The following is a 25,775-nucleotide window of genomic DNA, read 5'->3' as shown; positions in this document are numbered from 1 at the left end:
AATCTTGTTTGCTGAGTAACTTGAAGACAGCTTATTAAGTTAGGTTCATTTGATACATCTCCATCAAAGATTAATTACCTCCCCACTTGAATAGGTCTAAAGTAAAAGTAACATAAGCCCAGTGACCTTATTTAATAATGTTAAGCTAAGAACTGAGATGATGCTGCCCTGTTGCTTTCCAGGGTACTTTTACATAGAGACACTTAATTATTGAGGTTAAGGGAAGTGGAATTCTTTTCAGCTATGTGTTTTTGAAAAATTAACACCCTAATAGTGTGTGTGTGTATGCATCTATGGAAAACATAAGCTGTTAGGTACTAAATGTTCTTCTCAAGGCTACTCATTATATTAATGATAATATTAAAGAAACATGATTTTAGCCTTTACTGCATGAAGGGATTTTTTTGTGAATTATATAATAGAACTGTCAGATCTGTAGAGCTGGAGTATTGCTCTGTTACAGTTAGGAAGCTTGGTTATAATCAAATTCCAAAGAAAAAGACTCAGTGAAAGCTGAGAGCATGAGGAAGTATTGAGTAACAGATGTGATCAATCAAAATTACAACGTGAAAACAGCTTGTGTTTTATACGAACAGGAAAATGCACCCTTCTGCTTTTGAGCTTTTTTCTGAGAAGTAGGATGGGATTCCAGCATTCTGAAAAAGAAACTTTTAAATATAAGACCACCCAGCACTCCAAAAAAATGATTAAGAAAGCAGAAATAAAAGCTACTCTTTGGGAAAGGCATTATAAGGACTGGCACATGCAGCCTGTTTCTTTGAAATCTGTATGGGGGAAAAAATCCTTAAGCTCTAATATGAAGCTGTTCTTTCAGTTTTTAGTATTTACAAGGGGAATTAAAGCTGTTGGGCGCCTTCTACCACAGCTGGGTGTTACTGCAGCAGAGCTGTCCGGGCTGGGCGTTTCTGCCTTTGCAAACCCGAGTTTCCTTCTAGTTATTAACATGTGAAGTTGGTTGTTTTTTTTTTTAATAACTCAGATTGTGCATAAATGTTGGTATGTTTGGATTAGAACAGATTTTCTGCTATATAGGTGTTTTGAGGAACAAGGCAGAAAAGAGAACTGAGGATTTCTGCTTCTGGCTCTTTCTTTCAGTGATGCCACCTCCCTTGGCATAAACTCTGTGGAAAGTCACAAAATGATGACAAATGAAATTTCCAAAATATATGTAAACACTAAAATCTGGATTCTGATAAAAAACTGTTGTTCTAGTCCAAGTCATCATAGTTGTTTTTAAGTGCAGTTTAAGGGCAGCAAAACACAGCAGTACCTAGTACCTGAGTTAATATGGCAAACACTATAAGGTCTTTACTTGAACCATTTCATGCCCCACATAAAATCCTGTAGTACAATTCTAGGGATGAACAGTACAGAGGTTTTGGGTTCTTCCCAACTTTTTTTATAATTAAAAAATAGAAACAATTAGTAACATTTGAAATGTGCTTACTTTAGTTATAAAAAGCCTGACACCTTTCCCGATGACAAACATTATTTTCCATTTTTCACCTTCTAAAGCAAACACCCAGACTGGGTGGGCAGCAGGTGAGAAGGAGCATTCACAGCCACAGATTGAGGTTTAAAGGTGAATGTGAAGTCATGGGGAGGAACTCCTGAATTCCTCAGAGTAAGGATGTCCTGTTCTGCCATCCAGGATCCAACACAGTACCTGGATTTAGGCTCTGAGAACTACAACGGGAGCATAAGAGTTCCTCTGTGTGTCCAGTATGTTGTGTGTCTGCTTACAGCCCCTCCAGGGCAGAACTCTGACCTCGGAGCCAGGGCTGTTTGCAGCCTGTCTTCTGTTGTCTCCTGCCATCCTCCCAGCACAGCTGCAAGAGCTCTGGGCTGCCTGGTGCTCAGGATGGTATTTATTTGTGTTTGTTTGGGGAAGGGGAATGTGAAGGGGAACCCACTGGCCTCTAGGCCATGGCACATCATTAACAGGGAACCAGGCGTGGAGCCAGAGGGAGAGGGTCCAAAAGATTCTGAGATAAACTCCAAGTCATGAATTTTCTTTGATCTTGCTAAATGTATGTATTTCATGCTAATGAAATACTAGTAAGTTGCAGTTTTGACATATTTCAGGTAAGTTCATGTGCAGTGTAGCTGGAAACATGTCAAACTCCTGCACTTGGAATTGGTGATCTGTTCTGCTTAATGGCAGTGTGAAGCAAACAGCTTGTCTTTATTTTTCCATTCAGTAAATCACTGTATGATATCTGCTGGTTAATTGGCAGTCCAGGTTAATATCAGTCAGTTCCAGAATGGAAAAGGTCTTTCTTAGATTGCTGGTACAAGCAGCTTGTAATGAGAGGAAATGCAGAATTTAATCAACTCTACATTAGTTGTCTGGGTTTTTCAGGGTTTCTGTTGCTTGTGTTAATTCACCTCAGTGTGAGGTTTTTCTGTTAATTTGCCTTCATTTCCTAACTCCTGATAGAGGTATTGATTTCTGGATATTGCAGACAAATGATCAGTCAAGGTTGCTGGATGCAGCTTGTGCTTATGCTGCTGACACTTGAGTGGTTCTGCCCTGCCTATGGCAAATGAAATCTGCCCTAAGGGTGGTGACCAGCGAGGGCAGCCTGTGTGCAGCCAGGAGCCAGTTAACACATGGTGGAATAACATCATGCAAACTTCACTGTTGTCTTTGACCAGGAATATTTCACCACTTCCCTAAATGGCTGTTCACTGTACCCCAGCTATCATTTCAGGTTCTCTTCTTTGTAATGCTGTGATTAAAACAAAATGTCTCTGGATTTTCCTTTGTTTGCTTGCTGGTTTTGAGGAGACCGACAGAGGAGGAACAACAAACCTCTTCCTGCTACCATCAGGGAGTGCAGGTGGTGCATGGGACCTTATGGATTTCAAGGAAAATTGTATCACCAATGCACACACTTAATTGTATGATCAAGTTGCCTTTGTGTCAATTCACTAAAATTGCTTATTAAATTCTCCTTGAGATGCTGGCAGTTTTAGTAGAGGGATGCCCCAGGTTTTAGTATGGACTCATGTGGATGATTTAGTTACCTTTGTACAACACTGAACTATACTTAGAACTGCTTTAGAGTCACCTACTTTGTTTTTCATTGCCATACACCTCAGTTCTAGAAGAAGCACTGTTCTATAATTTTCAGTCAGAATCTTTAAGATACTATGAAGCAAAGGGAAATTCTCTTGCTGTTTCAGTATAAAAACCCAGTCTTAGTGCCAAAATCGATTGAGAATGTTGTTCTGGTTTTAGACTTGCTTCGCTCTGAAGATACATAAAGCTTGAGATGCTTGGTTTAATTTATTTTTAGACTTAAGTGTTTGCTGTGTTAAGGGTTGTTGTAACATAGGTTGTTTTTTCTGTTTTAACCTTTTTTGTTTTGTTTTGTTTTTTTAATCCTGCTGAAGGTTAAATACTGATAACATCCTGTGGAACAGAGCTTGAATGTGGGGTTTTTTTATTAAACTCCAAGTTTCAGGGGCATTTATTAGAGCTGTTTAATCTGAGGCCAATTTAACTGGTAGCAGACTAACAAAAATAATATTGTTGGGCTTCCTGCCATGACAAATGTTGACTTACCCTTATAAAGTTGACTAAAAACTAATAACCTTTAAAGTATGGAAACCTTTAAGGCATATGGAAATATAGCCAGTTACTTGAAATCTGAAACAGAATGGTTCTGTTTGAGTTTACTGGCACTGCTTGTGAATTAGGTATGAAACAAAGGTTACTGTAGTGTTTCAATTTATAGTGTCTTCTATTTATTACACTCAACACTCTTGAGACTAATTTAAGTTAAAACATTTTTCCCTAATGAATGCTGCCATAGCACAGAATGAATGCTTTGGATGTCTGTTTGTCCTGATTCACATCAGAAATGAAAAACGTTAACCAGCATGATTTTTATAAAATGTTAAGCAAGGTAGCTACCTTAAATCCAGAATTACTGCTGTAAATGTTTCAGAACTTGCTGAACTCCAGTAAGTTGGGATTCTAACAGGCATTGGCAATTTCAGCCACTTTGTGTGTGGGTTCAGTTGGCCTCTGAAGGTTAAAGGTAAACTACTATTCTAAAACGCTACATTTCTGTACCAGTTTTCACATAGCACTTATTTTCTGTGCTGGGTAAAAACCTTTGTAAGTTCCTTTTGTTGAGTTTAGTTTTACATACAATCAGAAAAATCAACACAATATCCTGGTCACAGTAGTGCAGCAGACACAAGAGTAATGGCCCCTCAGGGAAACATTTTCCCTTGTTTGTCAGATTCAGCACCACTCCTCCAACATGGAGACTGCTGTTGAAGCTGCTGATAAGAGATGGGAGTCAGGTGGAAAAACAATCATAGCAGCAGTGAACATAATTGGCTCTTCACTGGCAGGAAATCACTGGCTAAGCCCTTGAGGGGCACAGAGTGGAAGAATTTTGAAGTGAGGTACTGGAGCAAGTGAAGACCTTTTATATGGCGCCTAGACTACTATTCAGCGTGTGTTATCCAGGTCATTGGTTCTGATGTTCTTAGGGCAATATGGAGGGAAACTGGTCTCATTCTTTTTGTTTCCTTTCTTTCTGTTTGTTAGGAAATGAAAAGCAGTCTTTTGCTAGAGTAATTTATCCACCAAAGAGTGATAATTAGCGTGTGTGTGGTCTTGAATGATAATGTATCGAAAACTGACACAATTAAATGGGTTTAACTCGCTCTGCTTTGAACTTTGGGAATATTCCATTCTTTACCTCTACTAGTAAAAGAGGTTTTTTAAATTTTGCTGATGAAGAGCACCAAAGTATTACCTTCTTACCCTAAATAGCCTTCTAGAAGATTTCATATCTGTGTAGTGTGTTCTTGGATACAATATAACCAATTATTAGGTGCCGGTTTCACCAATGAAGAAGCAGAAATAGCATGAGCTTAGCTGTCAGTGCATTGCAGATAAAGTGCCTAGTTCTTCATAGATCTTCTGCTTTTACACACTTCCATGGCTGTTTGAATGCTCAGCTTGCCCTTGGAGCAGGTGCTGTGTGCTAAGATTCAGGCTTTTAAATAGTAATCTGTTTGGGTCTGTGCATCAGACCCAAAATAATGATACAAAAGTTACCTTTTTGTCAGGATGTCATCATTTTGAAATGACCATATCACAGTTTAGAAAGCAAGACATTACTTGGGTCTGCAAGGGAAAAGGGCTTAAATTTTACTGAAAAAGGAGCTGGCAGCTGTTAGTCTGCTCAGTGTGGCTTCCCAGCAGTGCTCTGGTTGGAGCTGAATGCTGCATTTTCCTGCCTTTCCCACAGCAGAAGGGTCTTTTTTGAGAGTTATACATTAGAAGATAGAGCTTTCCTTGCTTACTTAGTAGTCTAAACCATTGGGTTAGAGTTTAATATATAGAAGATACTGGAGATATAATTGCACCTATAAATAAAAAGTAAATTAGAATGAAGAAGCAATTGGAAGCCCTCTGTCCTTCATGCCTAATTAGAGGCATGGAACCTTTTAAACTTCTTGTTTGATAGCTTCCTATCTTAAATTGGTGATAATCACTGATTGTACTACGGTGATTCGTCTTTCTTCCTACTAATTTTTCTGAAAAGTATATTAGAAAAATGTACAAAGAAGGACATAGTAGGTGTTTGAAATGCCCATTGTCTGGTTTTCAGAGCTGTCTATATTTTGGACACAGATTTGCTCCTTTTATCAGTTTGTTCACAGTTTCAAGTTCTTTCTGAGGCTGCATGTGTTCACGGTATTTGCAGCTTAAATTTTTTTTGTCTCTGAATTCAAATGTTCCCAAAGTCATCTTGAGTTCAAATATACAGCTCCCTCCAAAAGCCATCTGCTCATTGTTCTAGCCTAGTCAGATATTAATTTGACTTCACTTGACTGTTCAGCCTTTGAAGTTCCTGCACTCATGTTTCCCTCAGCTTTATTTAGCCTTATATCAAATTTAAAGCCCTGTCAGATTAATGTTACTTATTCACATATACCAGCTCCACATTTTGGTAAGTCTGCCAAACTGTAGTCTGCATCTTTTTTTTTAACTTACTTCCCGTATTGCTTTGGCAAGCCTTCATAACTCTGAAAAAACATGCAATAATTTCAAAACTCTGAAATAAGGTGGTTTTTTTTTTAAACTACCAATCATAATGGCTTTAAAAGGTCAGGCAGCACATTGTAACTCCTGAATTTTTTTGTGATAACTTGGCCTGCTTCCCAGTCAGGACAGGTGATGGTTGTTGCAGTGGATCCAGTCCCTAAATCCTCTCTCTTGATCCCCTCCAAGTTCCCAGAGCTGTGAGGGGGAGGCAGGAGAAGAAGAGTAGGGATGCCTTTGGCAGCTCTGAGGACAGCCTGGAGTCTGGTGTTCATTCCACCAGTGCAGTGTGTCCTCATGGAGCCTCCTCGTGCTGGGCAGACACTGGTCAAGATTCATACCCCAGAGGGTTTTATGGCTGTGGGACTTCTGGTTAACTGGAAAACTGGAGAGTCTTCAGAGACAAATTAGTGAGATAATGAACATGTTGGACTAATGTGCAAGTGCAGATTCTGGTCAGTATCTCTGGGTAAAGCAGAACAGTTCCTGGAGTCACCTCTTTCCATTTGTGTTGTTGGCTGTGATGAGCAGAGTCCTTGGTGAGACAAACACCCACCTGTTCAGAACTTGCCCTTCACTGTGGAATTTTTTCCTCTGCAGATTGTTGGTCTCAGTAGTTTGTTCAGCTCCTCTGCTGGTTTGGAGAGGTGACACAGCTTGAGAATGAGGGTGCTGATGAGAGGGGAGGCAGAGGCAGAATGGATGTAGACAATACAGCAGAAATCCTGTGATCAAATGTGCAGCAGTTTCAGCATTAATGTCTGGCAGTTTTAGGATTGCTCTGGTAGTGCTGTATTTTCATTGCACAGTCAAAGCCTTATTTGTACAAACTTCATTTTGCTACAGTAGAAAGGGTGACACAGTAGAAGTGCTGATGGCTTTTGTTGTGAGACTTCTCTGAATAAAATGACACCTGGAACACTAAGATTTGATGAGTTTTCACTTCCAGCTCAGCGTCTTAACCTACCACACAGTTTCTAGTGAAGGGGAAAATCATGTTGTAAGTATTCAGAAAAGCTTTCCTCATACTTAAGAACTTGTGATTAACAAGATTTTCTTTTAGAACTCATTGGTAAAGGTGTAAAGTCTCAGGCTTCTGAAGTTATCTGTAGTAATGTTATTTGAGAGAATCCTGTAATAATGCTGATTTCTTTCCATAGAATTGGATTCTCAGTTTGGACTGCATATTTAACTGTTCTGATTCTGGTCAGAATTTTCCATGTGAAATCAGAACACGATAGATTGCATGAGGAATTCAAGGTGGGGTGCTGCACAGAAGGGCAGGACTGCAGTTACCTGACTTGGCTTTGCCTGCTGGGGGAGCAGCTGGCCTCTAGTGGCTCCAAGCAAGAGGTTTCACAAGATCTTAATGGTGTTTGATGGTGGCTGAAACTCTGCTTGGAGTTCATCTTTAAAATCAGTTTGTTTTCAGTGAGGTTTGGCAACATGAACATTAGTAAATATTCTACTGCCTTATCACTTTTCTCCTTGAAATGGATGAGGGCAATGGATACCAGAAGGGATAGAGCATAAAGAAGGAGCAATAATTTCTATTAATCCTAATCCTCCTCTCCCTATCTCCTGGCAAGTCCATACAATGTTCATTTCCAGGTTTTGCAGTAGGGCTGGGGTGCTGGTGTCTGAGTGCCCGTGCTGCTGAGGCAGAGCTGCTGGCACAGGCTGTGCTGCTGGCACTGCCCGGGGCTCTGTGTCCCTGCACTGCAGTGCAGCACCTTCCTGACCAGCTGGCCCTGCCAGGGGCTCTGCTCTGGGCACCAGCCCTCAGAATAGGCACAAACAGCTCATGCTTGTGCCACCAGTTAGAAGAGAATTGCACTGGAATCTCAAAGGTTTTCCCTCTCTTTTGGGGGGTGGAGGAGGGGGTGGGATGCTGCTGCTGGAGAGGAGTGAGTATATAAGCATGCGAGTGCTGCAATGACGTAAAAATGCTCCTTCTGAAACCTGCCTCACAGACATGGTTGCTGAAAAGGAAGGGTTATGAGTAACAGTGCAGTGATGAAGATAAAGATTTAACTTGCTTTAGACTGCTACGGTTCTTTAATGCCAGGTGTCATGTGTGATGGAATACATTATTTTTGCTAGAGGGTTAAACACTTTGTCGCTCATCTCAGCTGGCTTTTATGGATTTCTAGGTCTGCCTGCTGAGAAGTAAATTAAATATGTAGCTGCTTCTCACCTTTCCTCTCTTGTTGCACTAATGGAAGAGAATTTTTCTTGCCAGTAATACAGATGGTGGTCATCGCTGCAGAGATTTATTATTTGGTATCAAGAAGGATGACAAATCTGCATTATTTCCAGAAGGATTTATATTTCTTTATATTAAGAAAAGGAATATAGGCATGCTTCATTTTCTTAAAGCTATGTCCAGACAATTGGAGGCATAGCAAACCTACACAAACTTTATAAGCATGGCTGAAAAAGAAAGATGAACTGCATTGGGATGTCCTTGAAATATGGTGTTGGATGGGGTTTTTAACTTCACTTGGAAGGTTTGGCTCTTTTTCTGTTGCCTTTTGCATGTGCTGTTCGAGATCCATTAAATGTCAGATGGAGGTTAGGAAGCCAAGGGTAACTTCTATTTTTATAATCACTTTTTTCTGTGTTAAAATTTATGGTTTTTGTTTTATGTTTGTTATTTTTTTAAAATATATATGCAGGACAATTGGTATATTATTTTGGTTATACATGGGTTACTTTGGGTGCTGTTGTGCTGTTAAAATATAGATGAGAAGGACAATGTTGAATTGAGTACTTTACAGTAGATTTTGTTAATTTTCCTTTATATTTTATGCAGAAAATAGGTGTATGTAAGCATGTTATTAATGTGTTTGTCTGTATATGTATTTTCATAACATGCATTCAGAGACAATAAGAGTTAATGATTTCTGTCTAAATTTTATATTCTGGAATAAAATACATTTAACTGAATAGAGTCACATGCTGACAGTGCCAGAAGCAAAAGCACACACAGAATTGTTTATATTTGAAAGCATTCCTTTCAGTGAGATTATCATAATGTGCATTAGCTGCAGAGTACTGCTGAAATTTTTTCTGCTAAGAATGAGTAAAAACTATCAAATTATTTTCTCTTTCTTTGCCACCCTTCCCCTGTTCCTGGCCATGGCAGCTTCTCCATCATTACATTTTTCAGCTGTTTCCAGGACCTGTATGTACCAGCCAAGAGCAATCTGTCACTGTCAGCATTTGAAACTGCTTTTGTTTATTTACTGCCCTAATGATAGACCAGGTTTGCAAACACTCTTGCTACAAATGCCTTCTTAGGAAAATCAGCAGAACTGTGAGCAATCTTTACCTGATTATGCTCACACTCTGCTGACTTTTTTTCCTTTCCTTCCTCCTCCCTGTGCTGCAGGAGCCCAGTAACAAACGGGTCAAGCCTCTTTCCAGAGTCACATCCCTGGCCAACCTCATCCCCCCTGTGCGAGCCACTCCGCTGAAGCGCTTCAGCCAGACCCTGCAGGTAAGGGCAGCACCTCCTGCTGCTGCTGCTGCTCCCCCTCAGCTGCAGCTCCTGTGCTCCCACTCAGCTGCAGCTGCCTTCCTGCAGCAGGGATGCACACAGGCACCCACTACTGCAATGTGCCAAACAGGCTTAGGCACCTTGTCACCACAAGGTCACTCAGCTTAAAACTCTCAACTCTCACCTCAAAAAAACCACTTCTCTCTTTAATGTTTTTCACTTACCAGGAAGAAAAGTATTGCACCAGTAGCATATAAAAATAGTTTGCTAAAGGATTACTGTTGCTTTTAAAATTTGATGAAGAGAATATTCCATAATGTGTTTTCTTAATGTTGGTTGGTTTCCTTGAAAGTGTTATTTTTGGTATAGTTGGTCAGTTGCTAAATTTCCTCCTGTAGAGTGAACTTTGACCTTAGCTAAACAAAAGAGTTAGTGAATAATCGGAAATTTCCAAGTCATTTTCTGATGAAAATTAATAAAGAGCTAGCAAATTTTAAATACAGTTTCTATGTTACAGATTAGGAATGTAATATTGTACATACTTGGAGACTAATGAAACTTTAGTTTATAAAGCATTTGTGCCTCCAGACCTAGAGATGGCAAAGTATTGGGGTGCCCAACTCCTAGTTGCAGTGACAGCAGGGAGCTGCAGCACTGCTTGGGGTCTGGCTCAGAAAGCCACTGTTTCCTCTTTGAAAGAGTTTATGTAAGAAGGCATGTCAAAGATCTAAAGATAATTATTTAACAAGCTTAATTTCTTTGAGAGGAACTGTAAAAGGAACTTGAATGTGTTAGAAATGTTCCTTAATCAAAATTACCTAAATTAGAGCTTTACTGAAGTTACCTGTTAAGATGGAAAGAAATAAAACTTCAGAGTCTATCGAGAAATAAAAGGTCATGGGAAAGAACTCAATTTTTCTGTAGTTGTAATTACCTAGAAAATTGATATTACAGGGTTTTCTGACATTGGTTTTCCTGTCTTTGGTTCCTGTGATGTTGAAAGTGCAGATTTCTGCTCGGGGTTGGAGGATCAGCCAAATGTCTGATCCCCTGCCTGGCTCGGTGCAGGTGAGGTCTGCGTGACTGGAGCAGAGCTCCCTGAATCCCCTGGGCTCTGTGAATCTCCTGCAGAGTCTGCCAGTCTGCCTCCAGGGGAAACTGGCTCTGCTCTGGAGGGGCCACATCAGTTCCACTTGTGAGGAGTGTGGAAAAGGATTTAGTTTTTGGCCAAACTGCTGCTGAGCAGGGTGCTTCCCTTTCCACAGCCTTAGGCAGCTGTTGGCCTCATTTAGGTACCTGTGCTATTGTTCTGCAGTGAAAGCCTCTGGGACTGCACAATGCAGTGCCCAGAACAATATTGCATTTAATAAAGTTGTTTCAGACTAACCAAAACAACTATCCTTTTATGTATGCAGTGGCAGCTTCCCAAAATGAGAACTATATTAATGTATTTCAGAGTAAACTTTGTCAAAAATAGGATGGAAAATAACAGCTTTGTTGCAAGTCCTACTGTTGCAAGCATTTCTGTTTTGCTCTGCTCATACTGCCCATAAGAATATATTTTAATTAGCAGATGAAACAGTGATGTTATTTTTACCATCCCCTCTAACTGTGTGCTTGAAGGAGCTGGGATGAGAAATCAGCTTCTGTGTTCTCCAGATCCTGCTGGTGATGTCCCAGCTGTAAATTGATGTTTCTGAATTTCTCAATAGCTATAGAGCAGGGACAAAAAAGACTGACCTTGTGCTCAGGCGTCCCTCTTGGAATTACTTAGAAACATTCTGGGAAGTACATGTAGCTATTTCACTTCATTATGTTTTGACACAGCTGTCACTGTGTCTTGGGAACAGTATAGGTTTCTTTTCATCATGTGATCTCCTGTAAAAAAGAAAAAAAATGTTGATTTTTCTAACTGAGTGAACTTTTATGTATTTTCATTGCTATTTCAGTCAAAACCCATGTTTCTTCTTGCATTGCTGCTAGATGTTCTGTGTCTGTAAAATGAAGAAAACTTCTGTCATCACCACAACATGCAGAACAAACAACTTCTTCCCCTGGAAGAAAACAAAACAAAGTCAACAGAACATCCATCTAAAAAGACCACTCCAACTGCATCAGTAAAATGAGTTAGAAAATTGAGATTCCTTTATGGTATTTCAAACAAACCTTTTTAGATATTCTTCTAAATGGAAGATACATGCAGGAGAAAAAAAAAAAACTTATTGTGTATCATTTTCCTTATCTCTGTACATGTGACTTCCACTTGACATTAGTGGACTTTTAGCACGAGGAAAAAAAACTTCTGTCTGGGATTTGTGTAGTTTTTTTTAAGATATGTTCTTGGTTACTTTTTACGTTTTGCATATTTTATTGATTATAGAAGTATTTGATTTTTTTGGTGTATACTTCACTTTATTCCAATTTTTCCACTTATTTTCAATACTTTTTTCATAAGGATTCCAAGTAAAAAATATTTTAAGTCTTTCAGGTTTTCTTTCTGAGCCTTCTTTTTGGTTTTTTTTGCTGGTTTGTTTGTTTGTTATTGACTATTTGTAGTCATTGTGTTCCTGTCATGTAGGGCAGTGTAGAGCAGCTGACTAATAAAATGCTGTTAGTTTCATCTCTGGCAGTGACACTCAGTGCACCTGCAGGAGACCCAATGCCAAGCAGGTATTCTTACCTGTTAACCCACCTGGGAAGGCAGTTTATTTAGCTGTATTTCCAGTCTCCATCAAGCTACACCAATGATTGTGATGATCTGCCTGGTCTTATGCACAGCTGTGCTGTTTGGCTTAAAGCAGAAAATAAGATCAGAAAAAGAAATCCAGCAAATGCTGAAGAAAGAAACTGAAGTCTGGCTGGCTTCCTCTGCAAGTTCCATTTTAATCAGTGTGTCTTGAATTTAAGGAGGGAGTCCAAATTACTTTTTTCTGTCTTAGGACACCAAAAATTTCTAAAAATCCTCAAGAAGGAAATTGTTTTTAATATCAGTTCTGAATGCCACAGCTTTGATCAGTAGTGGCCTTTGCCCAGTATATGAAGTTGTTTGTTTTACTGCAGCTCTAATTAAGGGATCTCAATTGCATTGATTAACAGTAGTAACACATAGACCCTTCAAGAAACAGTCTTATAACAGCCAGGGAAATCTGTTGCCACAAGAGAAATATGGTAAACAAAATGAGGGGCTGTGGATGGATTTTTTTCCCCAGCTCCTTTAGTTTTTGGAATTACACGAAAATTTTAATCATCCCACAAGGCCATAATTTTTAAGCAGTGTGTGGGACATGTTTTTTAAAGAAGCCAGAAACATCCTTATAGGAAAATATTTTTAAAAGACTGGAGATGTAGAAATGCTCTTGTGACATTCCTGCAGTTCCTTCATGGGATTCTATCACATGCCTGATTGTTTTGGTTTTTTAAAATTTTTCCTTCTTGACAAGTACAAAGCAAAGATAGCATCAGAGTATCTTCAAATTTATTTTTAGAAATTTTTGGTAGAACTTCAATTTAGGGCTGTATTCCACTAATAAATAACCTCAGTTCTGTGTCCCTTATTAAGCAAGGTACACTTTGTATGGTTTATGAAAAGGCTGATGGATTAGAGAATCAATTAAATATATACTCATTGTGTCTAGGTAGCAAGGATGCTAAGCAAGCAGGATTTTGGGGAGTTTGGTTTCATTTTGAGTCTTTTAGCCTCTTTGTGCCCCTTCTGCCCAATGAGGACAATTTAGGGCTGTGGAGAATTGTATAGAGTGTTTTCCTGCAACAGGGAGGAACATTCTGTCAGTGCATGTGAAAGGTCACTTTTCCCAAAATAGTGCCTAATTTGAGTTTGCTCCATGATTCCTCATTATAACAAGTGCAATTAAGCATGTAATTTCACGTGTGTTTCTTTATCTTCTTAACTCTTGAAGGAAGACTAGCACCTGACTTGCAAAGTTTTGAGGGGGTGTGTGTGTGTGTTTGTTTTTAAGGTCTTTATAAATTCCAAGTACAACTCAGAATGGCTTCTGTTAAAGGACAGGTTTCTTATTTATATCATGTCTTCTGATATGGTAAAAACACAGTATTTATAGGCTCTGTTTGCATTTCATGGGCTCTTATCATAAGAGAAGAATTTCAAATATTGTCCTTTGTATTTGCTGCTTTCAAACTGGAAATTGAGAGAATTTATTTTGTTTTAAATATTTTTACCCAAGGCAATTGAAAGATGATTTTGTTATGTAAGGCAGGTTTTAAATAACAATAAAAATGTAGAGTATTTCAGCTATGTGAGATAGTTTAAGCATTTCAGAGGTATGACCTCAAAAAGAAGCCTTGCATTTTAATGAAGTGAAAAAGAAAGCTTTTCAAAATAGAATAGTAAGAGCATAAAGTATCCATCCTTAGCCTGAAGTCCTTCTAAGAGTTTACAGGCAATTAGAACTCTCAAGTCTCTCTTAAAATTCAAACTGGCTTTATTGAAGTTTAGGACCAGACCACATAGTAGATACAGAGATGCTGGTAGGCAGTGCTAGAGTGTCTAATATTTGCATTAATTCTAAATTTGTGGTGAAGCAGAAGTGAAATGTACAAGTAATTCCTGTCTGCTCACTGAACTGAAATTCTGTATTTGATCAGTTCTGTTAGTTTAGTGTTCTGCACCATTCTGCATTTTCCCCTTAGTACACTCTTGGTGCCTCTTGTATGGGAATGCATTGCAGCAGTTTTGTACACGTTGAGGACAGGACATGGACAGAGTTCACTGCAGGAATGGAGGCCCTGCCCTTCCATGAGAATGTATTGAAATAATTTCTCTTGCGTTCCTGGTACGAAGTGTTGCTATGAAGTTCAAAGGAAAAACTGATCAGAGAACATTTGTTAGTTGTACTGAACCTTAGAAATGAGCAAAGTGAAGCTGATGTAACACAAACCCCCTTGTCTCTCCCCAGCGCTCCATCAGTTTCCGCAGCGAGAGTCGCCCCGAGCTGTTCAGCCCGCGGCCGTGGTCCCGCAATGTGCCCCCTGCAAACACCAAGAGGAGGGACAGCAAACTCTGGAGTGAGACCTTTGATGTCTGTGTCAATCACATGCTTACATCCAAGGAAATCAAGAGGCAAGAGGTACAGGTGTAGATATGGACATGTGGTTTTTTTTAACCATAACTTTCACGTTCAAAAGTTGCCTTTAAAGTGTAGAGTTGGGAATACTCATAGGCGTTGGGGCAGCACTTGAAGGTGTCCTGCAATTCAAATGTGTCACCATCTGCTCTAGAAGCAGAATTCCACCTCTAGTCTTCATGACTCAAGCAATATTAGATTTTAATGTCTTCTTTGTTCAATCCAACTCATTCCTTGAACAAACGTTCCGTCTGACACTTTCTGTAGTCATGGTTGATATTTTGGTGTTTCATTTTGTTGTTCTAGTAATGTGAGGTGAGCATGCTGTGCCAGGAACAGGTGTTCATCAGGTGATACAGACACAAAAATGCACCATCATTTCCCTTTTGGAAAAGACTGTGTTTGAGGAAGTTTCCAGTGCTAGACAGATGACACACTGATCAAAAGATGTGTCTTCCAAAGCACAACAGAAGCCTGCCACGGGGTTTTAATGTATCAGACAAGACAAAGTCTAAATAGTTCATATTATAGTTAACACAGAGCTCCTTCAGAATCAAGGTATTTTTATTTTCTAAAAAAATTTCTAGCAGTGCCAACAAAGCTTGTAACAATCTCCCTGGGAATATTTCAGGGACTGAGTCATAAATCAAACAACAGTAGTGTCAAGCATTTCTTGTGCACATTTTAACATTGTACAGGAATTCATAGGAAATAAATTTGTAATTGAGAACTTCAAAGGCAGCTTACTGAAAACTAAACTGTAGAAACTGTTTGCACAGTGTACAGCAGTTACTGCTGTGTGGGGGCAGGAGCCAGGATCCTTGCTACAACCCAAATAAGTGAGCTGTGTCCCAGCAGGTTTAGCAGGAAGGTTCTGCTGTGTGTTTGTTCCCATCCTGTGTGCGTTGCTGGGACAGCTGACCTGCTGCCCATGAGTTGCACTAGGGCAAACCTGGCAGGAATGGGTGTTCCTGAGCCCCAGCAATCTGCTCCTGCTGGGAATGGGCTTCCATGATTTATACTGGTTGAAAGCTTTGACTGTAAAGCAAGGAATTCCAGCCCACAATGTCCTTAACTCTTCCTGTGTCCCAGTTTAAGGAGGTAAAATGTTAATAACAATGGGGGTTTCATAAACCAGTGAATTAGGGTGGTGTTATTTTTAATCTGCCAGCTTTAAAGTCTCAGATATGCTTTAAGAGGAGTAACTAACATCAGCCATTGGTTATTTAGAGCTCAGCCTTTGTAACAAAAAAATGAACTGGTACCAAAATAAAGTGCTCAGTACCATGAAATGCTTTAAGATCTCTCTTCTACTTGGTAGAATCCCCTGTAAGTTCTGCCACTGCATGTGCTAAAATGGAACACAACAAACTCCTATGCAAGCAATTGTATAGGTGGCTATATCAAAGTCAAAACACCACAAAAATGAAGGTAGTTTCCTACATCTGGGGACACATCCCTTTGGAAAAAAGTTCTTTGTCTATTTGAGATAAGCTTTTAATGAACATTCTGGTATAACTGTTTTAAAAAACAATGCACTTGATTCTGTAATTATGGAATAAAGCTTTATTTCTGTAGATTTAGCAGAGAAATGCTGTTATATGGTGTTAAGACAGCTGGTCAGAATATAACATCAACCCAAGAAGTGGAGTATAGATTAAATAAAGATACTTTCTAATATTTGTGTCTGTTTTTACAGGCTATCTTTGAACTTTCCCAGGGAGAAGAAGACCTGATAGAAGATCTGAAGTTGGCAAAAAAGGTCTGTTTAAGAAACAAAACCAAAAACCAAACCACAACGAAGAGTACTAATTGGCTCATAACCCATTTAAAACAATCTTTGTTTTTTATAATTGCTAAGACAGTAAAAGAGGAAAAAATCCAAAACGTATTTCAATCTTCCCATTCTTTCTGAAACACTTAAGTGTGCTGCCTTTTCTTTTTAAATATGAAATTGATAGTTTAATATATGGTTATGAAACTTACTTATAGACACCACTAAATTCTATAATTAATTTTGCAAGCAACAAACGACAAATGTTTGTTTTTCTTTTCAGGCTTATCATGACCCAATGCTTAAGCTTTCCATAATGACAGAGCAAGAGCTGAACCAAATTTTTGGAACACTGGACTCACTAATTCCTCTGCATGAAGGTAAAACTCTAATAGTCTTTGGCTGCATAATTATAGCAGATAGATTTAAAGTCAGGTTTATTAAAGTGAGGTTTGTCTTCTTTGTTTCTATTCACTCTCAGATCTTCTTAGGCGACTTCAAGAAGTCAGGAAACCTGATGGATCAACAGATCATGTTGGCCACATCCTTGTGGGTTGGGTAAGGCACAGTTTATAACCAATTTTGGGACTACAGTCTGGAGCTGTAATGTAGTTTTTCTCAGAATATTTCCTTTCTATAACATGTCAAGAAGATATTCTCAAAATACTTTTAAAATGTAAGGCAACTATTTGGGAACACAATAGAATACTTTGTCTTTTCTATGAAAAGATTTAGACTGGGATATTGGTTTTAAAGGTTTTGCTGTTCAGGAGTTGAGCACTATTTAATATACTTTAAATAAAAATCAAGAGTCAGACTAGAGTTTTTCTTATGTAGGTCCTTTGAGAATCTCCTCCTGTTTCTGTTCTGCTTTCCTTGGAAAGTCAGATAGGGATACAAGGGAGATGTTGCTGCCTCATAAAAGATAAAGTAGATAGGTTCATGTTCACTAGCATCCAATAGCATAAATACTGAAAATAACTTTTGTTAGTTTTGTTGATAAAATTGTTCATTGTTATCAGAAAGAGTTATTTTTGGTTTTAGATATGTGAGAAGTATGCTTTTAAGTAAATGTAATTAATGAAATTTAGTAGGGAAAAAAAGGGTCAAAGTTTTAAGGAATTAAGTAATGATATTTAGCAGCTCTATGTGAAAGTGTGGCCTATGGGCAAGGGAAGCATTATATAATGTATATAATGAAATATAATATAATGAAAATAGTTAATGATAAATAATTTGTAAATGTCTTCTTTGCATTAAGTAATTTAAAATATATTTTCTGATGTGTGTTGAACATCAGTGAACTTCTCTTGGTTCAAATATTCAAGTCTAATTTCCTTTCTTAAAAGATTTTGCGGTTTTGGGTGTTAATACAGCAGGTTTTGTAAGTGTACATATTGGTCTAATCAACAGTCAAGGGTTTTTTTTCAGATTTAGATAGATAGATAGATAGATAGACAGACAGACAGATAGACAGAGTTTTGTTATCTTAGTTTGGTCAAGGTTCTTGTGAGCAATACAGAAGTTTGATTGTAGGAATTTGCTGATCTGAAAAAGGCCAGGTTTGGGAGTACTCATTCCTAGGCTTTTATTTCCATTCATAATTAAAGCCTAGTTTTGTTTGCACTAAATAGTGCTCAGTCTTAAGTAATTTATATTTTTAATGCTTTGCATAAGTAACAGAGATCTGTAGGATCTGAGTGATGAGCAAGTGCTTCTAATTACTTAAATGTTGAACAAGATGGTCTGAGGACCCTTGTAAAGGTTATGTTTGTTGGAAATATTACATGTGAATAAATCTCCAGCTAAAGGAGTCTCAGCAGGAATTCTGATGTCCTGAATCACCTGAACCTTTCAGTGCAGGAAACTGTGCTTTGCTTCAGCTACAGAATAATTTATTCTTTCCTCAGCTGCCATGCCTGAACTCCTATGACAGCTACTGCAGCAATCAAGTAGCAGCCAAAGCTTTATTGGACCACAAGAAACAAGACCACAGAGTGCAGGATTTCCTGCAGCGCTGCTTGGAGTCTCCCTTCAGCCGCAAACTGGACCTCTGGAACTTCCTTGACATCCCCAGAAGCCGTTTGGTGAAATACCCACTACTGCTCAGAGAGATTTTAAGACACACACCAAATGATCATCCAGATCAACAGCATCTGGAAGAAGCTGTGAGTTGCTGTTGGTTTGGGTTTTTTTAGGAGATTATAGCAGTTCTATCTTACTAGTGAATTAAGGGAAATTATATAAAATATAAAAAACCATAAATGTTGAAATGAGCAGCTGAATATTGGATATGTAATGAAAAATTCATGTGTTTTCATTGTTTCTGCAGATAAATATAATTCAGGGCATTGTGGCTGAAATCAACATAAAGACTGGTGAATCTGAATGCCAGTATTACAAAGAGAGACTTATTTATCTTGAAGAAGGCCAAAGGGATTCATTGATTGATAATTCACGTGCTGTGTGTTGTCATGGGGAACTGAAGAACAATAGGGGAGTGGTAAGGAATAAATATTTTGTCATAAATAACTTTAAAAGATATCTTCATTTTGCACGACAGTTAAAAGAGCTGTGAGCACACATAGAGAAACATCACTCTCTAATATAAAGGAAGTTGATAAATATAAATGATTATATATAACACTTTTTTTTTTTAAGTAATTAAGTATCTGTATAGGGAGATAAGATTTTAGGTATCTCTGTCTCTTATGGAGCCTAGAACTATCCTGCATAAATTGTAAATATGATCAATTTCAATACTTCCAGGGAAAACCCCTAAATTTCTGTTTCAGAAATGTGATGTTAATGTCTATTAAGAACACACAAAATGTGTGTTCTTTATAGACAAAAATGTACCAACAAACTTTACATTTGTCAAAGGCTGTGGTTATTCAAAATGCTTTATTTGATTCTTTGTTGAGATCAAGGTTAATTTATTGACTAGAGAAATTTGATACTTTGAATTCCAGTCTTTGGGATGCTGCATTACTGTTAAGTTTCACAAACTGAACTTTCAGTTAAAAAGGAAAAAAAAAATTATATTAGTAGAAGAGAACCCAGTCTTTCCTAGCTTTTTTCCCCTCAATGTTAAACAGAACTTTTGAATGGACAAACAATGAAAAAAGATTTTTTTTCTTTACTGACACTAATGGAAGTATGACACTTATGGAAATAGATAAAACTTGGGGAAAATTTATTTTAGAAAGTAACAAAGTAAGGAGTGCATTTTTGCAGCTCTGGAACTGCTTCTATGGAGCATGGTTCTGCATACAGTGGAAAGGTCCTGTTTCACCACACAGCTGAGAGGGAAAGGTGTATAAACAGGTGCTGTTTCCTGGCTCACCTGATGAAGGTCAGGCAGGTAGTTCAGTACCAAACTACCAGGAAGAAACTGGCGATTTTCATCTTTCTGGTGAACTTTTATTTGTTCTATTTGGTTTAATGATGTTTCAAGAAAGGAATAACGCTGTATTACCTATGAATCTTTTAACAGAAACTGCACGTGTTCCTCTTTGAAGAGGTGCTGGTGATCACTCGGGCCGTGACCCAGAACGAGCAGCTGTGCTACCAGCTGTACCGGCAGCCCATTCCCGTGCGGGAGCTGCTGCTGGAGGACCTGCAGGACGGGGAGGTGCGCCTGGGCGGCTCCTTGCGCGGGGCCTTCAGCAACAACGAGAGAAGTATGGCAACAGCTTCTTCTGTTTGCTCATGCAGGGTCATCAGAACTGTGAGATACCAGCCAATGGGACATAGGAATAGTCTCTCTAAAATTGTCTCCATCCAACATATTGAATTTCGTTTCAGACTAGCTTATTACGTTCTAAGTTGTTTCTTCCTCAAATTCTTCCTCAAAGCTCACTACGTTGATAATAGAATTTCTCCACACACCTGCTCCTGTACTGAACTGCAGTTTTGCCACACAGACTATAGTGGCAAAACTGCAAAGGTTTGCAGTTTTGCAAACTTTGCAAGGCAAAGTTATAAGCAAGTGTATTTTGAAATCTTGAGCTGTTTTGCCTTTCCTTGTACTGGAGACACTGATTGCTATTCAATAATTCTTTAACCTGGCAGATACTGTAGTACTCAGGGTCAAGACTGTAGCTATTCATGTTTATGTCCTTCCGGTTAAGTATATTATGGAAGATATTTTTTCTATTACAAGGGTCCTTTAAATCTCATCTGGTCAAAACTTCAAGGGGTTTTTGTATGGAGCCACTGTGTTAGTGAAGTGAAAGGAAAAGATGAGGCAGTCTTTGGCTGGCAGAAGGATGTTGCATTCAGTGAAGGTTCTGGAAATTCACTTTGCAGAGAAGTTGGAGGAGAGGCATTGAGGTGTGGGAGAGCCCTCATCTTGCTGATTCACCTTAAGCTTTATGGATCGCTCATGCATGGCAGAACCAAAATGATTTAATCCAGCAATATGAAGTCACTAGAAGTGCTTGTAGTGTTCTGTGGTCTTCTCCCAGAAACTAGAAGATACACAGATGCTTTTCTCTGGTCTGACATGCTCTTGTCTGACCCTAAGGCAAAAATTGTGCAGATTTTGTTACTTAAATATATTCTTTGATTATAAAATCCATTCAGCCAAAGCATTCAGTGGTTTAATACATATTGTTTCTTTCAGTCAAAAACTTCTTTAGAGTCAGCTTCAAAAATGGATCCCAAAGCCAGACTCACTCTCTCCAAGCCAATGACTCCTTCAACAAGCAGCAGTGGCTGAACTGCATCCGGCAGGCCAAGGAGAAGGCGGCAGCGTGCGCGGGCCCGGCGGGCGGGCTGGAGGCGCGGAGCCCCCGGGGAGAGGCCCTGGAGCGGATGGAGCAGTCGGACTGTGAGTCAGACTGCAGCATGGACACCAGCGAGCTCGGCGCCGACTGCGAGCGCATGGAGCAGACGAACTCCTGTGAGAGCCAAAAGCAAATAGAAACCAATGTTTGACACAAACTTACAGCTCCTGGAAGAAAGTCTGTCTCTTACCTGTACAGTATTTGCATTCCATACACGGAACCATTTGGAGAAGCACTTTTAGAATATTTTTTGTGACAATGTCAATGCAGTTCTTGTATTTGTACCTGTGAGTGTCGTACTGTAACTGCCCATCTGTATAAGCTGGAATCTCTTGCAACTCGTGTCCTGTGATTATATTCCATAAACACCCAAGGTGGATGAAAGAGGTACTTGACCAGTTATTCTCAATGTCCTGCTGTAAACAAGATCTCTAAACTACTGTTTATATATGCATTACATAAATAACCTTTCCCTAATTTTTAAGTACTTTATTTGCCCTTTCAAGGGGGCAGCTGAAGATGTGGACTTAATATGAAATTTCAAGATAAGTTTTCTTAAAGGTATGGAAAGAAAAAGTAGTTTCTTGGAACAAAAAAGAAAACTATCTTGCAATAAGCTATCCAAACTCCTGTGGTATAAAATCAGCAAGAACTACAAGCAGCGGGCCATGAAACCAGGGACTCTTTAGGGATTTATTTTTCAAGATGAAGCACTGTCCTAAGATCCAGCAGCCAGACTTACTAAAATCTGGACATTTCAAATGGTCAGCATAGTAAGATGGTTTATTTTTCAAAGAATGTAATGCTAAAAATAATCAGCTGAAAAAACCACAACCAAATCTTTACAGCCAGCACTGAATTAAATGAAATGCTGAGAATACTGGATGTTTGTAAATAAGCTGGTAATTTGCTTTCAGTGCCATATATATATCTTATCCCAAACAGAATAAGAATGGAAAGGAGCTTTTGCTTGTGAATAGGCCCTCTTCAGCATTTTGCACTCCACTGACCTCCACTGTTGGTTTTAAGCACCGCTAATGTTAAAACATTTAATTTTCTGTAAATGTCTGTTTACAATTACATGTAGTTGGTTTTTAAAACTAAATGATGATTTTATACAAATGGTGCTCTACATATATACCCTGTGGGATTATGTAGAGAGAGTTTAAACAAAAAGGGAATTTTTTGTCCTTTAGGATGTATTACATCCTTTTTACTTTCCTCAAGTTTTGTTTTAAAAGTTTTTGTTGCATTTTGTTTTGTTGCATTTTGTTTCATTTCATACTGTAATTGGAAATGTTACTGTGTTTTCTGGTGGCTGATTTAACCTACTCATTATGATGAGAAGCAGATGAGTCACTTAAATGCAGTCTAAAACATGTAGTGATCATCCTGTTATTTTTCAGGAATTCCCTGGGTAGTATTTTATTTCTTACTGTAAGAAATAATGCCAGTGCTGTATGGCAAGCTATGAAAATGATATATTACAAATTTTAAATGATTCTTGGTATTACACAAGATAACCTGTGCGAAGTACTTGTAACAACAAAAGTAGAAAAACCGCTAAGTTATTGCCAAAAATATTTTTTCTTGTGTTCTACAAGTTTACATAAAATTTACTAGTTATCTTACATATATATATGCTGATATGCATTACAGAAATCAGTGTGACAAGATGATAAACAATATAAAACAAGGTATTTTTATTTTTTAAAAAATGACATTTTTACCCTATAGAACATATTTCTGTATTTATAGTTTTTAAAAAAAAATCAATTTTCTTTTCTGTTTCAGGCTTTGTAATTTATTTCAACTGCTTCATTTTTAGAGCTGAATGAGTGAAGATGAAAGGAAAAATCTGCAAAAGAAAAGGCATAGGGAAGTTGTTAAGCAAAAATGTTGAAAAAGAGCAAAAAGCATGTAAAATGTTCAGGTAGAGAAGAAAGAACGAATGTGGGTTTTGACTTTTTTTATTAATGGCCTTAAACTTTTCTGGAAGCATTTCAAATAAATTACATTAAACCATTTTGGTTTTTATTTGGTTTGTTTGGTTGTGGAAGAAGACTACATAAAGATTTCAGTGGTATATGCAGTGAGGCTTTAATGTAATTGACCAAAGCTTGTATTTTGTTTCTGATAAAGTGGTATTTGGATCTAATTTTCTAAATGCACAGTAGTAACAGAAACAAGTCACTACACTCAATTCACCACATTCCCCAAGGTTCTGTATGGCATAATTAATTTAGTAAGTAGGTGGAACAAAAATGTACTGTTCTATCATCAATTTCTCTCTCATAATTCCTTGTGGGTCACAATTAATAATTGAAATTATTAATTTTGGGGTATTTCAACCAGCCAGGGAATATCATAAGATTCATTTACATTTTTTTACTATAATTTAGCCACCCACTCACTGTTCAGCATTCTGGAGTGCAAGTGTTTTGGTTGTGCTTTGCAGTTGACCTGAACTTAGCTACTGATTGATCTAATCCTAATGATGCTGGGTTTTTCTCTTCAAATCATCCTAAGGATTAAGCTTTCCAGTTAAGAATACTGATATCATGCTGGATTTGGTAAGCTTGTTTTAGTTCTAGCGCTTTTAAAATGCCACTGCTTTTGGAAGGATGACTTTTGATTGTGGCAGGAGGGTGGTGGTGGAGGGGTGGGCTTGGACAATAAAATATACCAAAAATGATGGGTGAAATGTAAAATTTAGGAGTGTGAAGTAAAGAGGAAGAATCATATACATAAATATGTTCAAGTGATTGTCACAGTAATTCTGGTGTCCAGAGGGCAGTCTGAGGTTGCAGCAGTGAAGAGGCAAGAGGCAGTGAGTGAAAAGCCTGAGGTGTCAAGTGCTTCCAGGATCACCACGAGGAGATGGCAAAATGAGGAGAGGGATACAGACACTCCTCTAAACCTGAGGGATGAGCACTCTGCATCTCCCACTCAGGGAAAAGGGTGAGTGACAAGCTGTCCTGCTCTCAAGAGCAGGATGTCAGTGGTCTGAGGGGGCAGATCCATCCTGTTGTGGCAAATCTGTTTGCTCTTCTGCTCCTGATGAGGAGTCAGTGTTAGCTGTACCTTATAAAGGACCTGGTATACCAAAAGCAATAAAGGTAAAAGCAGAAATTGTTTTGACTGAGAAGGAAAGGCAAGCAAAGAGAATGGCCTTGGGACTCTGGGAACTGTGTGGGTCCTCTGAGACTGCAACACAAAATTGAACTATCTGTGGCCTTTGTTTCCCTAGATTTGCTCTGCAGCTCTGAAAAGAACAAAGCCAGGATGACGACGGGAACACAAGGTCTGTAATGAGACACCAGGAACTGTAAGTTTGAGATCTTTGAAGCTCAGTGCCAAGAACAGTTGCTAGAATCTGGATAAGGATAGGGCCAAAATTGCAGGGTACAAAAAGTATTTCTCCTGTTTAGCAGGAGCCACCTGAACCAGGGTGTCTGCCTTTGGAATGCTTCTGTGACAGCGGAAGCCAGGTCGCTTGACGTTTCACAGGATTTCCAGAATTTGAAAGCTGAATCAGAACTTTCAGATAGCAGTTTAATGGAATGCACTTTTTGATAAAAATGAGGTTTTATGCTGACACTGCCTGGCACTTAGACAAATCTTGGTTCCCAGTACCTAACAGAGTCTGAAACCAAGTTCCACAAACATAGAAGATAATTTGTTTCCTTTTAAAAGGGGGTTTCAGATCCAGAATGAGCACCTCTTCCATGTTTAATGCTTATTAATGAAACTGAGTTTAAAATACTGTAATGTGTTCTACAGGTTGGTGCTGCCATCTCTTGGAAATAATGTAGTTTCACAGCTGATTTTGATTACAGGAAATTTAAAATATTTTAAGATATTACATGTATTAATAATAAAATGAAAGTGTTACAAAAATACAAGTAGATATTTTCAGTCTTTTACCTGAGGATCACACATTTGTTAGGAAAAAAAATGTACTAGGTCAATTTCTGCTACTAATTCCTGGTTTTACAGAGCCAGGTCGACTACTGTCCCATTTTGTCTCATTTTTTAATATCATAGGCATATTTTCTCCATGGCTGGCCAATTATACTAAAGTTCTTTCCAAGTGTGTAAATTGGGGTTTTTTTCCTGAATTTTCCAAAGATTCTTCTCTTTGCATGGTCTAGGAAGAAAGATTAATTATACAGTTCTTCTATCCTTAATCTCCCGGAACCTGAAGTTTAGTTGGCACAAAATTGGCTCCTTAAGCTTTTGAAGAAATTAGATGTTTTTTGCATCATTACAGTAGTAAGGGAAAGTAAAATAGTAATTTGTGGTTATTTAAATTGTAACTATATACTTAGATTGATTAATTTCAAATTTCTAATTTCGTTTTCAAATTCTTAAATTTGCATTCATAAAAGGATTCTGAAGTAATGTCTGGAGGAAGCACCCAAGTTTGCTCCTTGAGCATGCAACCCTCCCTTCTGTCTTACTTTGTGGGTCTTAATCTGATCTAAATCTGTATTACTAATGTGTTAAA

At 38.4% G+C, this 25,775-nt stretch overlaps 1 protein-coding gene across 3 annotated transcripts in view; it reads left to right on the top strand.

Annotated features, from left to right (window-relative positions):
• ARHGEF3 (Rho guanine nucleotide exchange factor 3) overlaps positions 1 to 23,284 on the top strand; it is a gene marked incomplete at its 5' end in the record, with an annotated part of 101,483 nt that extends 78,199 nt beyond the window's left edge. For 2 of the 3 annotated variants that reach the window (XM_084214347.1, XM_084214348.1), the window contains 9 exons: positions 9,492 to 9,599; positions 14,534 to 14,704; positions 16,401 to 16,463; positions 16,759 to 16,855; positions 16,957 to 17,033; positions 18,386 to 18,643; positions 18,808 to 18,978; positions 19,972 to 20,158; positions 21,103 to 23,284. In XM_084214347.1, coding sequence (XP_084070473.1) covers positions 9,492 to 9,599; positions 14,534 to 14,704; positions 16,401 to 16,463; positions 16,759 to 16,855; positions 16,957 to 17,033; positions 18,386 to 18,643; positions 18,808 to 18,978; positions 19,972 to 20,158; positions 21,103 to 21,416 — 1,446 coding nt within the window. In that variant the 3' untranslated portion in view covers positions 21,417 to 23,284. Of the gene's footprint in view, positions 1 to 8,581; positions 8,687 to 9,491; positions 9,600 to 14,533; positions 14,705 to 16,400; positions 16,464 to 16,758; positions 16,856 to 16,956; positions 17,034 to 18,385; positions 18,644 to 18,807; positions 18,979 to 19,971; positions 20,159 to 21,102 lie in introns of those variants that run through there. The other variant, XM_084214349.1, reaches the window with a different exon arrangement.
• Between the last annotated feature and the right edge of the window lie 2,491 nt (positions 23,285 to 25,775).

Source organism: Fringilla coelebs, assembly GCF_963513975.1.
Source record: "Fringilla coelebs genome assembly, chromosome: 13".
NCBI classification, from domain to species: domain Eukaryota; kingdom Metazoa; phylum Chordata; class Aves; order Passeriformes; family Fringillidae; genus Fringilla; species Fringilla coelebs.
This window is presented reverse-complemented; position numbering and strand designations above follow the sequence as displayed.